Here is a 27,526-nt window from a genome sequence, read left to right on the forward strand (position 1 = left end):
CTGGAACCCCAGCTCAAGCATACCTTTGCTCAGTGTTGAACAATGCAAAGATTTGCTTGCTAGACATGAAGCCCTTCTCCACATCCCTCAGCCTCAGATTGTCCACCTGGAGCATGTACTTCTTCTCTTTCTCCTGTAGGGGGCAGCGTACATAATACACAGGTTGGAGAGGGATACGGTTTGTACAATTATCTGTTTATTAAAACTGTATTAACAATAAAGAACAGCACAACCAGACACTGTAGGGGTGTTTTTTTCACAAAATTGTCAATATCAAAAATCCATTATGGGCTAAGTCAAAGCCTGAAGGGAACCTGACTGAACAAATAACACAAAAGCAATTGTGCATTCGCATTTCTGTATCGTCAAATGTATCTAATATTCAGGATCTTTGTTGGAAAATGTTTATTGGAAACCCTCTAGATTAATCAGCTGAATAAATTGTATTAGTCAGAAGTTAAGTATTTGGTCCAATATGCATCGCATGGAATGACATCGTCAAGCTTGTTACTCACAGGGATGCATTTGCAGTTTTGTTGTCTGTGTTATTGGTAATGGTGAGAGGTTAGCATATTTTGTCATAGGCTCTGTAACCTTTTCATCAAATACAGTACTGCTTGAAATGTTTGCATAAAATATTGAAATAACCTCCTACAATCCTTATATTAGACCAATTGATAGTAAAGACTTTCCAAATAAAGGGCAGAAAAAAAACATGAAATTTGATATATTTCAATTGTTTAGTTTAAAATGTGGTATATTTAACAAAAACTGAAATTTCATTTGTTCAAATATACAGTGGGGAGAACATGTATTTGATACACTTCCAATTTTGCTGGTTACAAAGCATGTAGAAGTCTGTAATTTTTATCATAGGTACTCTTCAACTGTGAGTGACGGAATCTAAAACAAAGATCCAGAAAATCACATTGTATGATTTTTAAATAATTAATTTGCATTTTATTGCATGGTATAAGCATTTGATCACCTACCAGTGTATCGGCAGTGTATCAAATACTTGTTCTTCCCACTGTACATTCACACTTTGATTCAGTAGCTTGTGGCACCTCCATTAGCAGTGGAAACCTGGAGTAAATGTCTACTATAGGCACAAATCAGTCGATTACATCTTTTTTGGAAAGATTTTTGCCCATGCATACAGAATTTAGCCAATTGAGTCAGGTTTGAGGGGTGTCTGACATGTACTACCTGCTTCAGGTCCTGCCACAGCATCTTGACTGGATTAAGGATATGACTTTGACTAGGCCAATCCAAAACACAAATCTTCTTTCTCCTGAGACATTCTTTGGTAGATTTGCATGAATGCTTTGGGTAAATGTCTTATTGAAAAAACCTTTTTCAGTCAAGCTCCTTGACTAATGGCTTTACGTTCTGCACAACCTCCAGGTATACATCTGGGTTCATGGTTTTCTTAATGATCTACCGTCAGTGAGGTCCATGGGAAGAACAGCAGCCCCAGATCTTGACATTCCCACCACCATGCTTGACTGTTGGGATAAGGGGTTATTTTGGTGGTATTGTTGTGGTTTTGATTTGTCCAGAGAATGGACTTACAGAAAACTTTACGTTTGTCCAGGGGGTTTCTGGCAAAGTTAAGACTGACAGATTGGTTCTTTTTTGACAGCAGAGGATTCTTCCTAGCAACACTCCATGGATGCCATTTCAATCCATGGATGCATGCAGAGTATCCTGAGATGCAGAAAGGTAGGTCTATTAAATCTCCAGATGTTATGTTTGGGTTGTCATTTACCTCATTTACTAGTTTTCTTGTGGCTCTTTTGGAACAGTGTCCACTTCCAGAACAAGTAACTGTAATGTTAAATCCTCTATAATCGTAAATTATTGTGAACTTATGGAGCACAAATCTTTTTGAGAAGGTTATGTACAGTAGTGTAGCCTTCCCCAGACTGATGTGCTCTCACCACTTTCTTCCTGATTACTTTTGAGATCTCTTTTCTTCTCGGCACCATTGCGGGTAAAATTGAACATGTCTCTTGTCTATATTTTTCCCACGCAAAACTCTTTCCCACAGATCCCTTCTTTGATTGGTTCATTTGTTATCCAATTATTTAACCACCTGATTCAACCTGACCGACTTGATTTAACCAATGCCAGTTCACTTATTTTTCACCTGCACAAATTCCTTTTTTATTTAGTTTTTCTACCAAATGCATGAGTTCCTCTAAACCAACATGTGGAATTGGTAACTATAAACCTGTTACGTCAGATTAAAAAGATTCTGATTCAATCAAGAATTCATGGTGAACACAAAAAAAATCTATAATGGCACAAAAGGTTCACATACATTCGAGAAACACTGTATATAGAAACAAAGGAAAATATTACAATGGGTTGACAAACGTTCTCTCAAGCAGCCTCATACACAGCTGAGTGCCATGCATTGTGACACATTCCTCTTGTAACCATCATTAAAATGTTCTGTGACTTGTGCAACTGTATGCCTTCTGCTGGTTTAGACCAGACGGGATATCCTTCTTTGCCCTTGCACATCAATGAGACGTGGGCGCTGGTTTGTGGTTCGTCCCTCCTCGGATCACTGTCGCTAGGTACTCCCCACTGACCAGGAGCACCCCAGAAGCCTTGTCGTCTCAGAGATGTTCTGACCCAGTCATCTGGCTATAACAATTGGGCCCTTGTCAACCTTTGCTCAGGTCTTTACTCCTGCCCATTTCTCCTGCATCCAACACACTGACTACGAGAACAGATGTTCACATTCCATTTCATCTGCCCAGACCTTGGCATGTGCCCTTGTTAGGAGATGATCAACGTTATTGGCTTCACCTGTGAGTGGTCTTAATGTTTTCAGTGCATGTAATGGATTTCATGACAAAGCTGTCATTTTAAATTACTTTTTATACCGCCATCATCGGACCATTCAATTATTTTTATGAAATGCTTTATCTCTATGGCAAGTTCTGTCAAAAAAGTGTTGTCTAAGCAATTGCAAACAATTTATGCACATTTGCATGCATGCGCACAAAGTATATATACAGACTCACACAGTCCTCACACATCTAATGGACACCTATATACAATAGTGAAAAATAGAAAGAAAGCACGCAGGACATTCTATTTCAAATTCAGTGTGGCCACGGATTTTGGTGCACATGTACTGCTTAAGAAAGGTTTTGAATACGGCCCACTGCTCTTTCTGTCCAAATTCACCTCCACTTTCCACACTATCTCTATTAAATACAGCATAAAAATAACTACAAATTCATATTGAAATGCATATTAAAATGTGTCTAAATGTAACCCATTTGCAATCTATGACAGAAGGTGTGGGAACCAAAAGACAAACCCTCAATTGAAAGCCTGAAATGTATATTATAATTAATTGAAAAATGTTATATTGTACACATGTATTGAATTTAATTAATACATTTTATGCTTTAGTAATAGGAACAAATTATTTGAGGAAAGTTGAGAACCATTGAAAGAATAAATCAACAGTCAAGTGAAAGCCCATTCGGTTTTAGGTAGCGTTAATTTAAAGAGAGATAAACCAAGTGCCTGAAAGGCAGAGAAAGGAAGGGATGCGTGTACACATCAGACAGAAGGAGAGAGTAGAAAAGTGTCTGGTTATGATTAGAGCTGTGGAACTTAAAATAAAAAAGAGAGGCAAGCAGGCAACACTGAAACCTTACAGCGCAGCAGACTGACAGACCAGAATAGAAAGGGGGGAACAGTGAGAGAGGGACTGATAGAGGAAGAAAGACAGAGAGCGCGAAAGAGATTTAGCAAGAGACATAAAAGAGAGAGAAAAAGACACAGAGAGACAAACAGAAACAGAGAAAGACTGACAGGGAGAGGGAAATCCTAAAACAGAAAACAAGGCTGAAGTGACCCATGATCAAGGGCTATGAACCACAGAAGTGAGCCCAGAGCTAAGACCCAGAACTGGGCAGAGACACACCCTGTGGTCACACTCCACAGAGTTTCACAGCCCACTGTTACTAAAGTCAGCCATCCCACCCTGTGTGTGTGTGTGTGTTTGATATCTATCCTAGCTATTTCCAAAAAACGTCAATGTTAGAACATGGCAAAAAGTGAGTCAGTCTCTACATGTAATTTGTCCTTCGTGGGCCCTACCCCAAAACAAACAGTCTCGTCTACAGCCATGGACAAGCTGAGGTTCTATTGAACTTCAAAAACTTGCCCAACAATGTAGAACATTTGTGAGAACGATAAACTTGTTCTTTATAAACACATCAGATTGTTCCCTAAAACATTCTCAAATTTGGGATCACAGAAATACCACAATGACAAAACCCCCAAAGTCTCATGGCCCTTTTCACATGCCACACCACAGCCAGTGTATCGTGTCTCTGTTGACTCACTACGCTTTGACTGGCGCTGCAGGAACATTAATAACTGGACAGTGGCTACGTCGTGTGTTCACAAGGCCACTCAGAATCCTGACAGACAGCTGGCATGCCACTGGTGATAACAGAGCTGACAGTTTGAGACCCGATGAAGTACCTCATCAGATACCTCAATGATTTACGTCTGAACTCTATGCTTCTCATCGGAACTCTGCCTTGTGCCATGCTAATGCTTCCTTACTGAAGGTATCACCTCACGTCTTCTGTAGTTCAGATGGCAGAGCAAGGTGCTTGCAACAGGGCCAGTCCAAAAAAAAAGTCTGTTCAAGTCTGGTCAGAGGCAGCACAAGATCACCTCAACATGACTGAATCAGGAACTTCTCCTGTGTAGAGCGACGAGCTGTAGAGAGACCGGCTGGTGTAGCCACCAGTGAACAACCTTCAGTCAGTTTTTCAGAGACAGATGTAATTTGGTAAAAGGTGAAGTGGTTTGACAGGAACTGGGGTCCATTGTTTGTTGTGGTTGTGACCATTGGGATGACATCAGGCCATTTAGAGTGAATATCATAGAGCACAGCAAGGAGCCTCTGATGTGGGACGATGTGTATCTCCCTACAGCCATCAAGCTTCATGTGGTCTCAAGGCCTAGATGGCTTGTCCAGAGGCTGAAGAGAGGGAGGAGCATGGTGTACCGGACCTGCCGGGCTCTTCATGAACACAATCTATGCCATACATTTAGAGGTACCGCTGACCACAAGCCCAGATCCATGTAATAACCTGGGAACTCTGCTCTGTCAAACTGAGGAAGAAACAGGCCAAATCTGCTGGCTTTTACAGGTCATCATGCTATGTAGGCAAAATGATAAACATAGCCACTGCAGAGGCCTTTCATGTCTCTACTGCAGGAAATTCAAGAGGCAAATCCAGTCCCAAGAAGTGTCCTGCTTGAGAAGTTGTCATAGCAGTGACTTGATCAAAAAGTAATCTGGCAGAAATGATGTCAACATTGAGGCTGATGAGGAGACGGCCACTTCAAGAAAAGCATCCGCATCTGACTCTAGTGGAGCCAATGGTGGACACCATGAACTCTACAATGTCAATGGTCGGCACAGAGAACTCACTTCTGAGAGTTCGGTGTGAGGTGATGGTGGCCATAGGCTCTTATAATGACCCATGCAACATAATGCCTACCAGTGGGGGTGGTGAAGGCTGTTGGGTTCTGGCCCTCCATATGAAGATAAACCTGCTTGTAGCCCTGTTGGAGATGGAGCAGGAGAATACGTTGGAGTCTTGGATATTTATATTTCTGAACTTTTTTTGACTTACTCACATGTCAACATAGGTTCTGATGCCCACTGAGAGAACAGTCACCAGATTTGACACCTAAGATGAGGCGTTGATTGATTCGGTAATATCGTCTGTCACAATACTTTGGAGATCCTCCCCCACATATCTGTGGAGACCCAAGAAGAGCCTTTGGGTCCAACAGGGGTTTGTGTGTGTCAATGCAGTCAGGCATCCTAATTCATAGAACAGTTCTGAATATTATTGGTTCCAAAGGGAGGACACATGAAGAGTCTTGGCCCCACTGTACAGAAAATCCCAGACTGAGAAAACAGTTCAGGCTCATTATGTTTGCGTCATGAAGTGGAAATGTAAAGATGTTCAAGGCCAACCTTGGAACTGTAACATGCTGGGAGTTAGAGTAGGCCTGCGACATCTATCTTACTCTGTGTGTAGCCATATAGGTTGGTGGATGGAGGCTGGCAGGAAGTGATAGGTTGGTGGATGGAGGCAGCAGGAAGTGTGAAATAGTTTTTCAGGAGTGCAGAGATCATCAGTTGGCACATACACTACCATTCAAAAGTTTGGTGTCACTTAGAAATGTCCTTGTTTTCAAAAGAAGAAGCAAATCTTTCGTCCATTAAAATAACTGATAAAATTGATCAGAAATACAGTGTAGACATTGTTATTGTTGTAAATGACTATTGTAACAAAACTATTGTACCTTATTTTCAATAGAATATCTACAAATGCGTACAGAGGTCCATTATCAGCAACCATCAGTCCTGTGTTCCAATGGCACGTTGTGTTTGCTAAGTTCATCATTTTAAAAGACTAATTGATCTTTAGAAAACCCTTACAATAATGTTGCAAACTGTTGATTAAAGAAGCAATGAAACTGGCCTTCTTCATATTAGTTGAGTGTCTGCAACATTAAGAACTGTGGGTTCGATTACAAGCTCAAATTGGCCAGAAACAAATAACTTTTTTCTGAAACTTGTTAGTCTATTCTTGTTCTGAGAAATGAAGGCTATTCCATGCGAGAAATTGCTAAGAAACTGAAGATCTCGTAAAATGAAACCAAAGATCTCGTACAACAGACGCCTCACAGATACTCAACTGACAGCTTCATTAAATAGAACCTGCAAAACACCAGTTTCAACATCAACTGTGAAGAGTCAACTCCGGGATGCTGGTCTTCTAGGCAGAGTTGCAAAGAAAAAGCCACATCTCTGGCTAATAAAATTACAAGATTATGATGGGACAAAGAACACAGACACTGGACAGAGAATTATTTTTTTTTGTTATGGACAGTCTAATCTAAGTTTGAAGTGTTCGTATCACAAATAAGAATATTTGTGAGACGTAGACCAAATGAAAAGATGCTGGAGAAGTACTTGATGCCAAATGTGAAGAATGGTGGAGGCAATGTGATGGTCTGGGGGTGCTTTGGTGGTGGTAAAGGGATTTATACAGGGTAAAAGGGATCTTGAAGAAGGAAGGTTATCACTCCATTTTGCAACATAATGCCATACCCTGAGGATAGTGCTTGACTGGAGCAAATTTCCTCCTACAACATAACAATGACCCAAAGCACAGCCCCAAACTATGCAATAATTATTTAGGGAAGAAGCAGTCAGCTGGTATTCTGTCTATAATGGAGTGACCAGCACAGTCATCGGGTCTCAACCCTATTTAACTGTTGTGGGAGCATCTTGACCGTACGGTTAGTAAGAAATGTCCATCAAGCCAATTCAACTTGTGGGAGGTGCTTCGGGAACCATGGGGTGACATTTCTTCAGATTACCTCAACAAATTGACTAGAAGTAGAATGCCATAGGTCTGCAAGATTCTAATTACTGCAAATGGAGAATTATTTGATGAAGGCAAAGTTTGAAGAACACAATTATTATTTCTAACCTTGTCAAAGACTATATTTCCTTCATTTTTCTGTATTTCCTATGTAAACTCATTTCATGTATGTTTTCATGGAAAACAAGGACATTTCTGAATGACCCCAAAAGTAGGAACGATGGTGTAGTTAAGTTCCTTGAATGGGGGTCCACTCAGTGGATCACTGCCTTTGTTTTGTGGCTGTCATCATCATGTGAATGACCTGACAGTGAATCTAGTGAAGCACCACCTTCCAGACAGATTCAGCTTTTGAGTCTCCATATCTGATTTCTAACTGGGAAATCTGAAGCCACAATTACCACAGAGTCTCTGCGGTCTCCCTAGTAATGCTAGCTTTATTGTAGCAGTTCAGTCAGTGTCACACATGTCATTGCTTGTATGTTTCTGCTTTAGTGACTGCTCTCTAAAGGTTGCATCAGTTAGGGGTAAACTTTCTTTATATCTATTTAAGCAGCATATTCAATGACAAATTCAAGTATGAGTGAATATCATTACATTTTAGTCATTTAACAGACGCTTTTATCCAGAGCGACTTAGGTTGGGTTAAATAAACATCAATAGACATTGGTTCTTGTAGCCAGGGGTTGGACATTTTTTTCAATAAAATTGCTTCAAAATTACACGACTGGGCTTGAGTTTTCAAATCTGCTTGTAACAGGCTAGCTGACTCACCTTGTCACGATGCAGCCATCTTAGTAGAATGTTTGGAGATCTCAAACAATGTCAGTTGAGAGTTGCTATTGTCACTTAGGAGGCAGCGAGTCCCAGAGTCTCTCCTAAGCACATTCTCTTTCCGGCCACATTACATGCACATGTTAAGAAGAATCCTCCATTTCACCCAGGGAATACCAGGATTGCCTGGTTGAGGCACAAACGGCTGCAGAGCAGCCACAGAGATGATGGTGATGACATGTGCAGGATCAGCCATCCTTGTCGTCATTGCAACGTTTGTAAGACATCTTTCTAAACCGCTCTGTTTATTCACTAAAACCTTCTCGCATTGGTGATCTAGCCGGCATACCCACAATGGTTAAAACCCTGAAGACTCATTTTAACAAACTACAGTGTTGTCAGGAGAGAAACACTAAACAGACTACGCTGAACAGCAAACAGAACACAAAGGCTCTTCCTGGTTCTGCCCATCCCTGTTCCACCATATAGACAATGGAATGGTACCTTTATAGCTAGGACAGACATACACACACACCACTCGACGGGCCAAATGAGTTATAGTAGAGTTTCATAGGAAAACCTAGGTAGAGTAGCACCCCACAAGCCAAGTAAGTTATAATGGTGCTCCATAGGCCAAGTTAGTTATTGTAGCACTCCACAGATCAACGTAGTGTACCCAGGTGTCCACTACTTGAGACTAAACACGTGGTTACTATGGACACCAGAGGGTGACGTCACCACACTAAACGAGTCCCAGTCCTCGTTCTAATCCGTCTCTCCCGTTCTCTCTTTCTATCCATCTCTCCCAGGGAGGGAGCGGCCTTTCACTGACTCACAATTTTTCCTTTCCCCTGGCCAGTGAAAAAAAAAAGAACAAGAGAAAAGTACGTAGAGGGAAGGAGAGAAGCAGAGAGAGTGGAAATGAAATAAACAGAAGTGGAGGGTTGTGAAAGAGACGGACCAGCGTGACGGGCGCATGGGAGTGGGATGGAGGGATTAGGAATTAGGAGGAAGGAGGAGAGTGTGAGGAAAAGGAGGAAAGGCTGGAGTGACTTAAAACGGGCACTGAGCCATGTATGGCCACATGGACACACACTATGACCCTGAGGTTTCAGACCGACTGCTTCAACACAGACACACACACACACACACACACACACAGACGGAGTGTGTATGGAAGTCATCACAGGGTGAGGAGGGGGGCTGCAGTGCCGTGTCGGGGCAGTCCTACGACTCCCCTTTTACCTCCTTCATCTCACCCACAGAGGGAGGCTGTACACAGATTAACTGGTTCTCCATATGTTCCTATAAAACCAGCAATGTCAGCTTGGCAGCAATGGACTTAGGTCAGACAAACGGGCGCGCGCGCACGCACACACACACACACGCACACACAAGCTACTTTATGACAGACAACACAGAAAAAAAGAGACGGACAAACATGGTCCTCACCTAAACAGATACCAAAACACCCTGCCCCTCACTGAATCCTCACTCGGGACCGAGTATGTGTTGATACTAACTATACAAACCTGTCCTACAGACCACAGAGTGAGTTGAAATACTTTCCATTGTTTTGTTTTGCTTGTGAGTAATACCAGCCTAATTATAAAGCCAAAGGAAGTTCACGTTGGATTCATAAACACACTTCACGTCCCACCCCCACCCCTGCTTGGGTAATCCAAACAAGGGTCCCACACAAACGCTCCCTCCCAGACACACACACACACACACGCACGCGCGTGAGCACAGACATGCATCCAGAGACGGGCACATACACACATACACTCACACACAGACATACGAAAATAGCTATATATGAGCTAGAGCTGGGGCAACACACCAAAAATGACAGACTCCGACCAAACCAAGCAATTATTGTGGACATTTATTGTGGACATTTTTCTGATGTCTTTCATTAGGAGACAGCTAAAACATTCAAAATAGCAGTACTTTTAAAGGTAATAAAAAAAATGTATGTGTAAATGAATGGAATAACTGTTTTATTCAATGTAAGTTTTGATCAGAATTCAGTCAATATATTGTGACATTTTTGTCCCCATTGTCTAGCATTAACTTGCACACACACTCCACTCTTTTGACCTAACAAGCCTGAAAAATAGAACCAAATCCCAGCTCCTCACCCTAACACCTACTGCCAATGAGCGGCTGTGTGCGTGTGATGGCCCTAGTGTGTGGATGTTCTTACTGTATGAATGTGTTGTATGCTGTTTTGAATGTGTGCAAAAATGTGTGTATATGCATAAATCCATGAGCTAAGATTTAGACTAACTGAAATAATTTAATAATAAAACACGAACATTCACCAAACCAATATGCAGAAGCTATGTATTCCAAAAATGTTTCTGATTATTTATTTGAAATAAAAATCACTGACTTCGATTCAAATTGACCTCAACCCTAGTTTGCACGTGTGCCTGTGTGCATGTTTGTGTGTGTGTGCGTCCGTATGTGTGTGTGTGTGTGCGTCTGTGCATGTGTGTGCGTCCATGTGTGTGCGTATATGTATGTGTGAGTGTGTGTGTGTGTGTGTACGTGTGCATCCGTATGTGTGTGTCCGTGTGTGTCCGTGTGTGTGTGTGTGTGTGTATGTGTGTGTATGTATGTGTGTGTGTTGAGGCAGATTGAAAAGTGCTGGTGACTTGGACTCGCATCAAAGGCTGGAGAAAACCCACACGGCATCTGGGAGCAATAACGTTGCCTCTAACCCCTCATTACCACCACGGCTGGGCCTTGGGAGGGGGCCAAAGGCAATTTTCGAAACGCTTGTTTGCCCCTCCCTACCTCCATTCTCCTTCGTTCTGTCTTTCTTTAATTCTCCATAAAGGAAAGTCTACATTGCTTGGTCTTAGACGGTTTCTGTGAACTTGGAGGCTGCTTGCTTTGAGTATTACTATTGACTTCCAACTCTCTGCTGCGTGGTTAACGTGTGAACGGAGGTTGAGAGGAGAGGTTGGTTTAGGGACCTGTCCTGTCTCATCCCGTGTCCTTTACTCCACTCAGTGGACAGGGAGGTAGAGAGCGGAGGTGAACAGGGGAGAAACAAAGCTTCAGTTATTCCTGAATCACGGGGAAAGGGATATGGAGCTGGTTCGGATCAGGGGATGAGGCCGTTGTTAAATTGAGCCAAGCTCCTTTGCAGGAAGAACTCAGACAGTAGGATGACATAATGTTAGTTCTAACCCTGAATTGTCCCCTAACCCAACCTGTCAAAAGGCTTCCCCACCTTCTGAAAAGGGGGCACTATCTCTCATCCACTGGTCAAGGAGAAAATGCTGTGAACATCCAGAGAGTTTTACAGCGACCATGTCTTCTCTCTGTAACATAATGGATAAAGCCAGGGGAAACAGTCCATGGCACTATCTTTTTTTGAAAACCGAAACACAATTTTATAACTATTTCTTCATACTAACACACAGTGCTGACCAACTCTAAAAACTTGCAGAGCAAACAATTTTCAACTGTAAATGTGGCACGGCTAAAATGTGCCTAAGCAGGGTGTTAGAATTCAGTCGGTACATTCCTCCAGCAGACGTTGGCTAACCTAAGGCTCTTACGTGCTCTGCCTAATGTTTCCTTAATGAGTGTCTGCATAAAGAAAACAATAAAGTGGCTGCAGATGCGTCTTTTTTTGTACACCTCACAACTGGTCGTTTTCACTGAGTTTAGAGGGTTAGGGGAGCCTTCTTTGGCCAACAGCAACGACTGAGCTCGCTGGAGTCCGACCTTCCTGTCTGATACACTACCCTCCAACCCCAGGCCGGGCTGAGCAAGCTGGTCAGTTTTACTGGGTAACAGTGACCTAGGCAACCAGAAACATGGCAAATCCGACAGGCAATCTAATGTGTCCTTTTTATAGCAACTAAGGCCACAATATGGCTGCGTAACTATAACATGACATCCCAAACATAGCTACACGGGTGGGTAAAAGGCATCTCATTTTCCCCCAATGCAATGTGTTGACTGCATCCTGCTTCTGCTAGTGCAATAACCCGAGGTATAGCCTACGAAGAGTCGCAGGGTTTTAATTGCAGCTGTTCAGAGAGGGAGAGACATATAGTAGGTTACCACTAGTCAAAACATATTTTTCTATCATGATATGGAACCGTAACGGGTGTTTTTGTATTGGATTTTAGGATTTTAATAAGAACACATCCTCCAATGAGGAAACTCCAACAAGAATCAGATCCCATGAAACGTATCGTAGTGGAAGTGTTAGCCCCCGTGTCCTGACTATTCCAATCTGGCCTCCTACATACCTCCGCGCCTAATCATTCCCAGCTTATAACTGGCTCAATAATTCCCTCACCTCACCCTGTAGCAAATCCCCAAGTCATTGCTGTGAAAGAGAATGTGTTCTCAGTGAACTGATCTGATAAAATAACTGTTACTAAGAAGAGAACAGGAAGATGATCCCAGTCATATCATGACAACAGAATGAAAGTGGGAGGTTCTGATGCAGCTACATACACGTTATGGCGCAGGAAGACCCACAGAAACCAGATAGACACATGGACGTCATACACACAAAATGTGATCCCCACATCAGCAGAACAGAATCTTCTGGCTCATTAACAAGAGAGACACATTATTCTGCGAAGGTCCAGCAAATAATGAATCCACAGCCAAAGTCTAGTATCAAGTATTAGAAGAAGGAAGAAAGGCTTTAACTCACTGAAGCAGCATAGCAGCAGATGAATGCAGGTCTAAGTCATTATTTGTTCAATTTCACTCTGTCATTGTTTATTCACCCCTGGGGAAAACAGGGACCTTAAACATTTAACTTTGACCACCAGCAGTCACCCTCACACTCTTTTTAAACATGCACACACACACACAAAACCATGTGGGGACCAGCCAAAATACCATGTGGGGACCAATATGTCAGGTTTTCAATGATTGTGGGGACATCTTGTCACAAGTAAATATAAACACGGATTACATAAATACATTAACATACACTAACACAGACTAACACACAACCCCTGCTGACCACATAAACACATATGAACATTCCCAGATAGATGAGAGGTATCAAAGAGAGGGTGATGTTTAGTTAAAGAGTGTGTGCGTCTATGCACCTCTAACACTCTTCAAAGAGACCATTCTTCAAACACACAGATACACCTAAACATACAAAAACACAGAAGCACAAATTTGGATCTACAATTTCTAATTGCGAGTAAAAGGAACCCACACGGTTTAGCGACTGCACACAAACAAAAAAATGCACCCAAAACCATTGTGTTTTTTTTTATGTATCCCAACGTTGCCCATTGTGGGCAGGCTTGCTCTGAGCGATTGTCCGTACTGAAGCTCTGAAGACGTGCAGGGTGAATGAGAGGAAAAAGGCATGCTTCTATGAACTTGTGGTTTTAAGGAATATGAAACCCTGTTGGGGAGAGTGGGGGGTGCAAGGCTGTGTGGGGAACACGAAAGAAGAACATGTATTGAAAGAAAAACAGACGCCACTCGTTTATCTCATCAGCCAGGGGCTGGGGAGATAATTATCCACATGCCTGACTCTCTCGTTCCCTCTCTCGACTGGGCAGGAGTCCTCTTTATTCATACATCTTCAATTCTATCTTTCTCTTTCTATCAGAGGTTTCTCTTTCTCCTCTGTTATTATGGATACGCTCTTTCCATCTGTTCCTACTATCCCCTCTTTCTTTCCACCCCCCACCCCCCTGTACTCTCACTCTTGTCTCCCCCCTTTCCATCTCTCCCCTTTTCTCTCCCACTCTCCTGTCTGTTCTAGTTCGACCGTTCCAGCCAGTTCATACCCATTCTACTTATCAGATACTGACATTAATTGACATGGCTTTCATATGGTTGGAATCATGCTAGTGTAGAGCAGGGCCAATAGGACTCATGGAAGATGCCATGTTTCAGTGGAAAACTATGCATGCCAACAGAGACTACACGTAGATATCACTCCAGACCTCTCATCTAACAGCCAAAGAGAAAGATGAGGATGAGGGACGAACACAAGCAGAAACGCTTGGGCAAATGGCAACATTACTCTGAACTAAAACTACTAACTGGAATTACTCATTCTATCATCTCCTTCTACAATCCTGAGGTTGAGGCTGTTCATTTCCTACTAATTCATTTGTGCGAGTGAAAGCGTAAAATAACATTTCAGTCTGCTTGTCTAGGATGTTACACAGCACTTCAGACAGCACTCTTTGGACACAAACACACACCAGACAGACACATGTTTGGAGTGCACACACACATACATACACACACACACACACACAAATACAGACACAACACATACAGTCAATGTCCGCCTGGGCCAAGATACACAAGAAAGTATGATGTATTTCATGACAAGGCTGGAAGGGTTGGAGTCAGGGTTGGTTTTCAGTGCGTCTGACCTGGCGTCATAGAAAGGGGATTTGAGTGGAAGTTGAGGCTTCTTGGATGTTCAAACTGTGGAAACAATGTTGGTGCAGCCACAGCCCCCCTCCCACCCTACACCCCCCCCCTCCCTATCTCCCTCCCCCAACACTCTCCCCCTCCCACCCTACACCCACCTCTCTCCCTATCTCCCTCCCTCAACCCCCCCCCACCCAACACCCCCCTCTCTCCCTATCTCCATCCCCCTAACACTCTCTCCCTCCCACCCTACACCCCTCCCTCTCTCTCTCCCTCCATCACCCTACACTCTCTCTCCCTCTCTCAGTCCCTCCCTCACCCCTCTTTCTTTCCTTACCCTCCACTATTCATTTCTTCCAGTCCCAAATCCCTTTCTTTCCCACTCTCCATCATTCTGACTTGCTCATTCTTTTCCTCTGTTTTCTCTCCACAGCCCCCCCCCCCCCCCAGTAGTGCTGAGCTAGCTCCCAGAGGAGGCTGTCTTTGATTTCTCTCTCAGGTTGGAGCTCAGAAACCGTAGCTAAAGCAAACACACAGACACAGCCACCACCCCTCACACACACACTCCCCAGTTCTGTCTGGTTCTGATCTCTAAGCACACACACACACACACACACACACAGGCGCACACACACAGTCCAGCAGTCACCATGCCACACTTATTTCTTATTTAGCAGACAGTGAAGGAGAGGGTTTGAGAAGAAGTGAGAGAGGTGCCAAATACTATTGTTGAATGATCGTCCTCTGTTTCCTCAGGTAGACTGGCCTCTCCCAGTACTGCCCTGTCTTTAAGCATTATGCACACACACACATTCTGGTTGTGATTTCCCAGCAGTGAACTCCTTGCACCCCCCCCCCCACCCTCCCCATTGCCTAATTCACCAGTCGCCCCTCTCTGATGGGGTGTTGGGGCTGGGGGGGTTAGTATAAAGAGCCCTTTATTCAAGCCTGACAGGGAGAGGAAATCAGCTTCAGAAGCAAAAACAGAGGAGAGAGAGAGAAAAAGAAAGAGAGAGAGAGACCGACCACAGGCCCTCACATCTGGAGTTATTACAAGTATTCCTTCTCGCCAAGAAACTCCAACATTCCTGCCCGCCCCCCAACACACACAGACACACATGCAGATATACATACACATACATATACATACACACATGTATAGATACACACATATACATGGAAACACATACATATACACACACACACACATGTATAGATACACACGTATACATGGAAACACATACATATACATACACACACATATAGATACACACATATACATGGAAACACATACATATACACACACACACACATGTATAGATACACACGTATACATGGAAACACATACATATACATACACACACATATAGATACACACATACATGGAAACCCATACATATACATACACACATGTATAGATATACACATATACATGGAAACACATACATATACATACACACACATATAGATACACACGTATACATGGAAACACATGCATTTACATATACACACATTTACATCGAGACACACACAAACACACACATATATATGTATGTATATATACATACACCAACACACTCTTACAAAAATACTCACACACAATCCCTGTGACACACAAACACAAACTTGCTCAAAGACATTATATACACATGCATTTTAATTAGCCATTACTCAGAATGTCGTCCAAATGACAAAACTGTTAAATTAAATAAATTTATTTAAAACTGAGAAACACGCATACAAATGTGTTGACACACATACACGCACACCCTCATACACACAAAAAACAGAGTCCTCCTACACACTGGCTTCCCCAAAAAACTAATCTGCTATTCAACCAATCCTTCTACCCCTCTCCTCCAGTCTGTGCTCCCCACCGCAATTACACAACTCACAAAGCAAATGAATGTGCCTCACTTCCTGTTGACCCCTGACCTTCCACTTCCTGCTACCTCCCCAAAAGCCCAAGTTGAAAAAAAACACACTCAGACAGCTCCGGGAGGCCCCTCCTCTTTTTGCTCTATTTTGCCTCCATCTATCTCTGTCTCCTTCTCTCTCTCTCTCTCTCTCTCTCTCTCTCTGCTCGCTCCTTCCCTAACTCTCTTTTGCCTCCTTCCCTCACTCTCCCTAGCCAGGGAAACGTTGGTGACCATTTGTGTGCCACGTCAAGCCTCCTGCTAGTCGTTACTCTGCAGGGCTCCTCTCACACTGAGGAGAGAACGCCTGGACATCGCATTGACAACGCTGTTAAAACCTCCACACAACAACTCTCTGGTCCAGTGGACTGCAATGGCCAGACAGCAGGATGCAACACTTTCTAACCTGGCAGAGTATAGAGGAAGACTGGGAGTAGGTGGTTGAATAAGTTGGGGGGGGGGGGTTAACAATGTCTAGATAGCAAAGGGTAGAAGACACTCGTCTAATGACCACTGCTACCAGCACCCGGCAAAGGAGACTCCTCTCCTATGAGACACCAAGAGGTGAAAGAAGGAGGAGAGGAGGAGATGAACAGCAAGTCTATTGACCAACCACCCTCAAAATGGACTAGGTATCTCTCCGGTCTCTTCCGCTCTGTTAAGTCTCTGTAAAGGAATAATTGGATCTAGACTGATGTCTTTGTGAGAGGTGTTGGGTCTAGTTTTGTGTTAAATACGAGCCACCATCTATGTTGAGTGTGTTTAGCTGTTGGTAAGCTAGTTAATGGTTCTAGCAGCTGGGTGACTGTTCTTTGACCGTAGGACCACAGCTGGTTGCCGGTGAAGGAGCAGTGTCAACACCAAATCATCTTTCCTCTGAGATCAAAACCTTCCTGGTTGCGTTCATTTTGATTGATACATGTGTTATGTGTAGTGGAAAAGGCAGATTTGAAAATGCTAATTATACCTGAACACTTTTGGTCTATGTGGGAATATATGGTGTGTGTGTGTGTCTGTGTGTGTGTCTGTGTGTGCAAGAGAGCCAGAATGCATATTTTCATCTGTTCGAAATATATATATATAAAAAAATTACATATTTCAGAGATTTTGGACATGTTGTACAGATGCAATCCTCACCTCTGACTCACAGCAGGGTTTGGAATCTCTCTCTCTTTTTCTGCTTTTTCTCTCTCTCTCTCTCTCTCTCTCTCTCTCTCTCTCTCTCTCTACTTTTATCTATCTGCAGAACACAGGGAGACTCAGGTTGCCAATCACAACCCATCACCCTTTCCTAACCTATTTCACTCCCTGATTTCTTTCTTTTTCTTCCTGTCTTTCTTCTTCTCCCTCCCTCAATCTCTCCCTCTCTTTGGCAGGAAAGACCCCTCCTCCTTCCTCCAGTCGACACAAACCCACCTTCTACAGGATCAGTGAAACATCTCGTTTTGAACACAGTATTAATAATACAGTGAGTGTGTGTATCTGTGCTGTGTGGGTGTGTGTGTGTATGGGGGGGGGGGGCGTTCTATACATGGGTTACCCCTTCACTGTTGGACCAGCAGCCCGCCCCGCCTGCCCAGTGTTCAGACTACCTGTTCAGGAAGTAGTGTTTGTACAGTAGTCTGCACATTGGTTAGGCTGGGTGGGGAAGCGCAAGAGCCACCTCACACAGAGAGAGACAGGCAACCAACGGGGGACAGCAGCCAGAAAGAACATGGCACCATTCTGAGCAAGTCCGGCTGACATATCCATCCATATCAGACTGGCAGACTTGACCACAGAGGAAGCCCTCGCTGTTTTCTTGTGTACGTCCATTGATGGACATATGTTTGTTTCAGTTTCTTAGTGTCAATTGTTTTTTGAAAATACAAACAAAAATACTATATTTTCTGTATATAGGTTATATTATGTTTTACTCACGAAGCAGTGTAACAGTCATTTGAATATTATACTGTTTCATTACTTTTAACACGGCCTACTGATGCTTCAGTTGACCGATTGACTAACCGTATGTCCCAGAAGTTGAAATAAAGTTTTTTGGACGATCAGCCTGGGCTTATTTCCTTATTTCCAAAAAATGTTGATATCCTCTATAAAAGAAAGAATGCAAAAATCATTCCCCAAACCACATGTGGGGTTTTAACTATAATAGTCTAAATCAAGGAATAATATACCATATTTTAAATCTGAATAAAGCTGTTAATTTCTTTTCAATGTTTGAACGAGAACAACTGGTCTTGATAATTACCATGGATATACTCAAGATGACTGCTCCTGGAGGGGGTTTTATTTGTATGAAAAAATCGACATTTTCCAACCACACAAGGATGACTAAGACACAGCGCACAGGAACAGTAACGACCATGGCATCAAAGTCGCCCTACACAAAACTGAAGCTTACAATTAAGTGGCTGGCTGAGCTCCCTGAAGACATGCTGGTTCAAACCTCAGGCTGACCAATGCAGACACAAAGAAGTAGCCACTGACATTAAGGAAAATACTTAGCTTACACTGTAACATTATCTAAGTACTTCAACATACCTAATTGATGGCTATACTTCTGTAAGCCGTTCCTCAGATAGTAAAACTATATGCATTGTAACTTTACATATTACACTATATGATGTCACAAGACCAATTTATTTTTGGCTGGACTGACCCAAAAATGTTTCTCTCTGCCTTCTCTCTCTCTCTTGCTCTCACTGTGTCCATCTCTTTATATCTCTCTTTCTTGATCTTCAGCAAGAGTGCTGTCCCTCCTTCTCTCTCTCTCTTGCTCGCTCTGTCTCACCCACTCATTCTCTTTCACTCACTCCCCCTCTCAGAGTTGATTCTCATTCATACGATATCCAGACTCTCTGATTCAACCGGAGGAATGAAAACCACACAGCAACATGTTTCCACTTAACAGTTCGCTGTAGAGCTGTAACGCTTTTTTATAAGATGCAGTCCTGGAGACACACCGCACACACACACACACACATACAAGGGACTATAAACACTACACATGCACACAAACAAAAAGCACACAGCTACAAGCAGACAGATGTGACACACACGTTTGTTGAGTAGTGTTGAGAGCAAGGGCTTCTTATTTCCCCAGGCTATTTACATCTTCAGTCTTATCGAGCAGCTTTACAGCCGGACCAGGCTGCAGGGAGAAACACACCCAGACACACACACAGACACACACACACACACACACACACACAGGCACACACACACAGACAGACACACACAGACACACAGACAGACACAGACAGACACACACAAACAGACACACACACAGACGCACACAGACAAACACAGACACACACAGACACACAGACACACACACAGACACACAGACAGACACACACACACACACATACAGACACACACACACACACACATACAGACACACACACACAGGGGTCTGCAGAGAGGTCCAGTCTGAAGGGTCCCACAGCAGCTTGATGGTGTGCGTATGTGTGTGTGTGTGTGTGTGTGTGTGTGTGTGTATGTGTGTGTGCGTGACAGTGTGTGTAATTGCTGTACAGTTGGTGGGGGCCGGTGAAAGTTGCTGGCTTGGCGGTGAGGGTTTCTCCACTTCTTCTCTCGGCTGCACAGCTGCCTCATTCATAACCTGTTAATACAAACCAGAACCCCTATACCCTAACCCTCTAACCAATACACCCAGAAACCCAAAAACCCTAACCCTCTAACCAATACACCCAGAACCCCTAGACCCTAACCCTCTAACCAATACACCCAGAAACCCTAGACCCTAACCCTCTAACCAATACACCCAGAAACACCAGACCCTAACCCTCTAACCAATACACCCAGAAACACCTAGACCCTAACCCTCTAACCAATACACCCAGAAACACCTAGACCCTAACCCTCTAACCAATACACCCAGAAACCCAAAAACCCTAACCCTCTTACCAATACACCACTATACATCTACAATAGACCCTAACCCTCCAACCACTACACCCAGAAACCCCTAGAACCTAATCCTCTAATCATATCACACTCTAAACCCTAGACCCTAACACTCTAACCAATACACCCAGAAACACCTAGACCCTAACCCTCTAACCAATACACCCCAAAGCCCTGGCCCCTAAACCTTATCCCTAACCCTTTAACCCATAGATCCTGACCCCTACTCGTTCACCTTCCTGACCCCCTAGACCCCTAACCTTTAGGCCCCCTAACCTCCAGCGCCTAAATATTTAGACCCCCTACACCCCCTGACCCAGTGAGGAGAAAGCGCGTTAGGGGTGATATGAAATAGGGGGAGGGGGAGGTCATCGCTATGGTCCTGCTTGACTCCCATAATCAGTGTTGTCTACTTTACATATGCTACGTTTATTATGGAGAGGATATGTGTGGATATGTGTGCGTTACCTCTGGGTGTGTACGCCCCAGAGTGTACTTACATGTGTGACTGACTGCATGAAAATGAAAGCTGTCTACCTTGCTTAGATAAAGGCCTGGAAACGTTTGTGCTCATTAAACCACACAAGCTGGTCTCTCCAGAGCTGGAGCAGCTCCGCTGGTGTTAGTTTTGGGTCTCTCAGCTCCCAGAGGCCGCCATGTTAAAATAAATACATGTGGAGCTCCACTGATGGGGGGCTGGGGGGAGATTGTGCCCTCAATGTGTGTTGGTTATATGGAATAGCACTCTGGGGAGGGGGGAAGATGGAGATGTGGTTCAGCAGTAGACGTAAGGAAGACCTTTGTCTGTCCCGGTCTCTCTGTCTGTCTCTGTCTGTCTGTCACTCTGTCTCTCTCTCCAAAAGCCAGAATAATGTTGGATTTTGAACACTTCCTTGCCATGAAAGATCTCCCTATGTTTGAGGAGAATTGGGGTTACAGGGGTTGTATGTTGTGTGGTGGGGGGGTAGCTTTTGTTTGTAGATGTGATTAGTTGAACATGTGTTCAAAAGTTTTTATTTTACTTTCTTGTCAAGTCAATTTATGCACACTTGTGAAATGGCACAGCGTGTTGTTGCATGTACATGTTTGGAGGATTACGTCTAAAAAAAAGATTTTTAAAAACCCTCTCTCTCCCACATGGTCCTTGTTACTGTGGCCCTAACCAACTAACTAGAGACACTCCCCTCCTCCCCCTCCTCCCCCTCCTACACCCAGTTCCCTTCCCTTTCCCCCTCCTCCCCAGCCCCCTTTGAAATGAAATACGTTTATGAGAAGCAGCCCTCGTCTGGAAGGAGAACATGCAGGCCAGCTCTGACAGAGTCTGTGTGTGTCTGTGTGTATGTGTGTGTGTGTGTAATTGAGAAAACATACTCTCAGGGCAGGGCTCTGGTATGCACATGTGGGTGCCAGCTTTGGTGTCTGACATGCTGGGGGGCCTTTCTGGCTTTAGACAGACCCTTTACCTCTCACCCCCATCTGCTAGAGCCAGTACTCCAACCTCCAACCTCCCACCCCCCACACAGAAAAAAACAAGAAAACACATCCTGCTGCCCATCTCATCCCCTCTAGTGAGTTAAAGAACAAACAAGATGTAGAACAAATAATCAATAGAGCTTCCCATTGAGACACATGCATATACAGAACATGTAAACCGACGCACGCACTCGGTGATGTCAGCCAGCTATGGAAAAGGCATTGAGACAGATTTACTGCGGCTAACGGCTAACTGACGTTGAATAGACGTGCAACGGATGGTGCGATTGTCTTTGACAAATATGACTTGGTTAAAATGATGTCTGGTTTTATAATCAGGACGTAGCCTTCCCAACACAACAACTAAATTACCACAGCTCACTGGGAGAACTGCAGACTTAACTATGGAATAAATCATGGAAAAGAAACAGTGGATCGCCTCAACGTCTTGAAGCAAAACATCCGTAAAGTATCCAACTGAAATAATTCCATTACTGGTGTGGGGAAAAAACGACTCACAATCACACATGAAGGGGTTGTTGTGAAAACAAGACACATCTCTTTTGGTTGACGTGTCGTGCAGGCGCTGATCGCTGACAAAGAGCAGTAAAAAGAGCACCAGCATTTTAGTGCATTTCTATTGTAATTCCTTCCAACAGTCCTTTTGGAACAAACTTTATTTGTGCTGCCCCTTGAACAATCAGGACAGAACCGCTAAATTAACATATTAGGTACCCGAATTAAATGCTTCTCCTTACTATAAAATCCAAAATGCAAGATTTTTAGATGGCACACATAAAACGGCCAAGATCTAGCAAATGGCAGTATGTACGTGTGTGTGATTGTGTGTATACACGTATGTGTGTATAACCAAAGCCTCACCTCATCATCCTTGTACCAGGACAGGGACTCAGCAGTCAGAACAAACCAGTACTCCTTGGCTCCTCCCTTCATGATGCCAATGTTGTTAATGGTAAGCCAGCCTTTCCGGATCACCTGAGAGACGGCAGGCGAGGGAGAGCAAAGGAAGAAGGAGAACAGGGGACCGGGAAAGAGAGGTTGGAGGGAGAGAGGGGAGAGAGGGGGGAAGGGAGAAACGGGGGAGGGAGACAGAGCGAGGGAGGTAGGGACAGAAAGGGGAGGCAGAGGGAGAGAGGGAGGGAGAAGACAATAGCAAAACAGAGTGTCAGCGTGTGAGGCGCACACACAGTTGGCCTTCTCCATCCCCTCACAAAAACACTTCATCCATCATGACATTGTGTTAGTGTTTCTGTGTATGCGTGCCGTGTGTGGTATCCTATCTCGCCCCTAGTGGACATATGGAGTTACTGCAAGGGACACCACATGGGAGCGGCTCTGTGGGCCTATTTACAACCAATCTAAACACGACTACAAGTCTGGACGCTAGAAGTGTCTCCCCACACACATATATAACATGTATAGTGCCTCTGTATTTACCTTAAACCGATCATTAACTGCTCCTCTCTCCGGCTGAATGAGAATGTGGAGAGAACATTACACAGCTATGCCAGGTATGGAGCACAGTGCACGGGGCAGAGGCCAGTTGTAACGCACAGGGGCAGGCAACACACTGGCCGGCTAAAGGGGGAACAGCGGGGAGGAGGCAGGCAGGGGGGAGGAGACAGAGAGCTGTACAGGGCTGTAAGGCTGCGTTCACACCCAAACACATGCAGCGCTTATGCGGATGCATGTTTGTCTGGCCGCTTCCCCGCGGAATGCATTGTTTTGCAGTGAACAGAGTTACTGGCTGACGGAGGTCGAGTCACAATGTGTCATGTGAAAACCTCCCCTTGTGGACAGCTACACACCCCCACCAAGGCGTTGCTAGTAATTATATTGCATCATATTGGGCGGTGATGGGTAGAGAGGGAGGCATGGATACAGAGGGAGGCTGTTAGTCATCGAACGAAACGTAAACGCAGCCAGCTAATCAGGAAACCACGAGGGCCCAAGTGTTTACACTGCCCGTATGCCCTTTGACCCGCCGGCTGGGCCATCACTATGGAAACTGACAGGGTATGCCTTTAAAGGAAGTTGATCTGTCTGTGCAGCGCTGAGAGATGTTCCCCCTCCATCACCAGATAACTAACTCTATCAACAGAGAGGCAGGAAGAGAGAGCGAATGAGCTGAAGCCAGAGAAAGGGTTAGGAAGAGAACGGAGAGAAATAGATACATAGAGAGTGGAGAATACAGTAGCCTAAAGTAGAGTAGGGAGATACAGACACAGAGAAAGCTTACACTTGGCTCTCCTCTGCTTTACTCGTCATAAGTTGGTAAACCAGCAAACAGCTCCACACTAGCTACATCATCTGACATTGGAGAACACACAGTCTTTATTTTGTTACGTTAAGGCAGGTGGGAAACTCTGCCAAGGAACATGATGCTCCAGATAGTGCTGTTTCTATGGGGCAGAGACACACTGTACCAAATGTAATGGGAGGACATTTGGAGTTACCCTGCTGTGCTCCATCTACGTCAGGAGGCGTCACGGTACAAGTATGGTTCATGCTATTTTTTGTCTCATGCTGCTTTCTAAATGGGAGATGAGCAGTGCTCGCTGCAATGGTGTTTGATAGAAGCACTGCTTGGAGAAGGGAGGCGGATGAGGACAGAAGCAAATGAACAGGGAGCCTCCTGGACTCCTGCCCACCCACAGTAATGAGCCCCCATAACCAACACCCCACCCCCCACCCACACACACATACACACACACACACACACACACAGTGTTAAGCATACATACAAACACATCCACACAAAAACAGAGTACTCAAGCATACACACAAACAAAACACACACACAAACCCGCATACAAATACACACACACACACATACACAATATACTCACCATGATCTCATCCTGCTAAAGTAGAATAGCAGTAGCAAGAACGGTGAAGAAGAAAAGATAAAGAAATCATTCAGTAGAAACAGAGCAAAACTGAAATGGAGTGGAAACACAATAGAAAGAATACACAGCATGCTCTGAAGAATGTCTTGGTACAGTAATAAAAAGAGGGAAGATAAAGCCAAACACCCAGAAGGGTAGTAGAAGTCCACCATAACCTGGCCTTTGGCATCTAAGACAGTCCCATTGTCTTCAGCCCATGAGGTCCGGGTGTAAAACATGAGAGACTACAGTGTGTGTGTGCCTACAGTATAGTACCTTATTGCCAGGCTGCTTCTTCTGGGCTACCTGGCTGCTCCTCTGCTGAGCACTGCAGGACACATCACATCCATGGATTAGACAGGTACAGACACATCACAACCATGGATTAGACAGGTACAGACACATCACAACCATGGATTAGACAGGTACAGGACACATCACAATCATGGATTAGACAGGTAAAGGACACATCGCAACCATGGATTAGACAGGTACAGACACATCACAACCATGGATTAGACAGGTACAGACACATCGCAACCATGGATTAGACAGGTACAGACACATCACAACCATGGATTAGACAGGTACAGACACATCGCAACCATGGATTAGACAGGTACAGACACATCGCAACCATGGATTTGACAGGTACAGACACATCACAACCATGGATTAGACAGGTACAGACACATCACAACCATGGATTAGACAGGTAAAGGACACATCACATCCATGGATTAGACAGGTACAGACACATCACAACCATGGATTAGACAGGTACAGACACATCACATCCATGGATTAGACAGGTACAGACACATCACATCCATGGAATAGACAGGTACAGACACAGCACAACCATGGATTAGACAGGTAAAGGACACATCGCAACCATGGATTAGACAGACACAGACACATCACAACCATGGATTAGACAGGTACAGACACATCACATCCATGGATTAGACAGGTACAGACACATCACATCCATGGATTAGACAGGTACAGGACACATCCCAATCATGGATTAGACAGGTACAGCTGCCTGACCAGAGTGATCAGTAGTAAAAGCTTACACACTGAACTCCAAAATTCTCCCACTTGGTCAAACAAAATGGTTTTCATAATACTATATAATTGTTTGTATCAGAAGAAAGATCAAGAGGGCCACACTCACTTGGCAAAGCCAATGAAGTCCTCATGGTTAGTGTTCATGTAGGCCAGCTCAATGTCAATTAGCAACATCACCTGGATAGAGGCACAACAATATTTACAAAAGAGTTAGGATGAGAGAGAGAGAGAGAGAGAGAGAGAGAGAGCATGCGTTTGTGTGTCACCTGGTCCTTGGTGCGACTCTCACGATCTCTGATGTGCTGAGTGACAATCTTCTCCATCTCCTCCCTCAGCATGGGGTACTGGGCCAGCTGTGGGTACAGGGTTGCACAGGGAATGGCGTGGGTAGGGTGACAGACAGAGTCAAAACCGCAAGACCAACACTCAATGGAGCACACACACACACATACACACACACATACACACACACATACACACACACACACACACACACACACACAAACACACGCACACACACATACACACACACACACACACACACAAACACACACACATACACGCACGCACATAAACACACACACACACACACAGGCACACACTTACCAAATACAGCACACCCACATCACAAGAGCACATCACAGACTCTGCCCTAGTCACACAAATGTTCAATTACATGGGTTAATCAGTGTTATTATTCACTGAACTTTTGTGTCTGCCCATCCACAATGTGTTCATAACATTACAAGTAAATAGAAGCAAAGTCTGTAATACTGCCGTAAAACACTGAACACTCGTCTACCCAACAAACAGTCTTCTCCACAACAACAAATTTTTTGGTGCGTCATTATAGCCATTATTTGTAAACACCCCAAATCAGAGATTGTTGTGAGTCAACCCAACAGACACAGAACATAACGATGAGGTGGGTGGCTGCGAAGAAGGATACCTCAACTGGCAGTGATAGAAAACAAACTGCCGTCTGGTGAGATCCAATGCAGCATTTACCAGAGGCCGTTCAAGGTTACGGGATCACACTGGAATAAATGAGCTCATTCTCCTTCTATGGTTTGATCTATTACTTCCTGGCACAAGCCTAAACACACAGTAAATGACATTGGCCAGTTTCGCGGATGATTTACGTGTGTAGCCATGACATTGACAACGACGAGACGACAGCATTCATGTCTCCCCTTCTCCAGTGTCTTCTAAGCCAAGTCAAGCACCCATTTTGTAGTCTGATCTGATTTCGACACTCGGAAAGGATATGAAAGAATAGAATGGCTCATCACTGATTTGAATGGGGACGCCCACTCTGCTACTTACGATAATGCATTTAATCAGTCAAACTTTTGAAAAGCTGGGTTCTGGTGACATAGCACTGGCTCACCGGACATGATGATGTAGACTCGAAGATTTTTCTTATGCTGCATTATAATGCTACTTTAGAGGCTTGTCATTTAATCAGGGGCCAATAGATGGAAGCCACGTTTCATTTATGACCAATGAACCAATGTGTTGTTGTAGAGAAGCACTGCAGTGTTCACGTTCACAGTGTAGAGGCAGCGTGGTTTCAGTCAGT

General features: G+C 44.1%; 1 protein-coding gene across 9 annotated transcripts in view; it reads right to left on the reverse strand.

Annotated features, from left to right (window-relative positions):
- The window catches only part of dnm1a (dynamin 1a), a 62,605-nt gene that overhangs the window by 11,125 nt on the left and 23,954 nt on the right, over window positions 1-27,526 (reverse strand). For 4 of the 9 annotated variants that reach the window (XR_001198431.4, XR_001198433.4, XM_020053494.3 and 1 more), the window contains exons 11-17: window positions 26,211-26,297; window positions 26,051-26,121; window positions 25,147-25,198; window positions 24,832-24,846; window positions 23,420-23,452; window positions 22,844-22,957; window positions 24-133 (exon numbers count right to left, since the gene is read on the reverse strand). Coding sequence is in view for 4 of the 9 variants with exons in the window: in XM_020053494.3 (XP_019909053.1) it covers window positions 24-133; window positions 22,844-22,957; window positions 23,420-23,452; window positions 24,832-24,846; window positions 25,147-25,198; window positions 26,051-26,121; window positions 26,211-26,297 (482 nt within the window). In the remaining 5 variants the exon portion in view is untranslated. The remainder of the gene's footprint in view (window positions 1-23; window positions 134-22,843; window positions 22,958-23,419; window positions 23,453-24,831; window positions 24,847-25,146; window positions 25,199-26,050; window positions 26,122-26,210; window positions 26,298-27,526) is intronic. The other 5 variants (XR_001198435.3, XM_013137134.4, XM_020053495.3 and 2 more) reach the window with 3 other exon arrangements.

Source organism: Esox lucius, chromosome 14 (genome assembly GCF_011004845.1).
Source record: "Esox lucius isolate fEsoLuc1 chromosome 14, fEsoLuc1.pri, whole genome shotgun sequence".
NCBI classification, from domain to species: domain Eukaryota; kingdom Metazoa; phylum Chordata; class Actinopteri; order Esociformes; family Esocidae; genus Esox; species Esox lucius.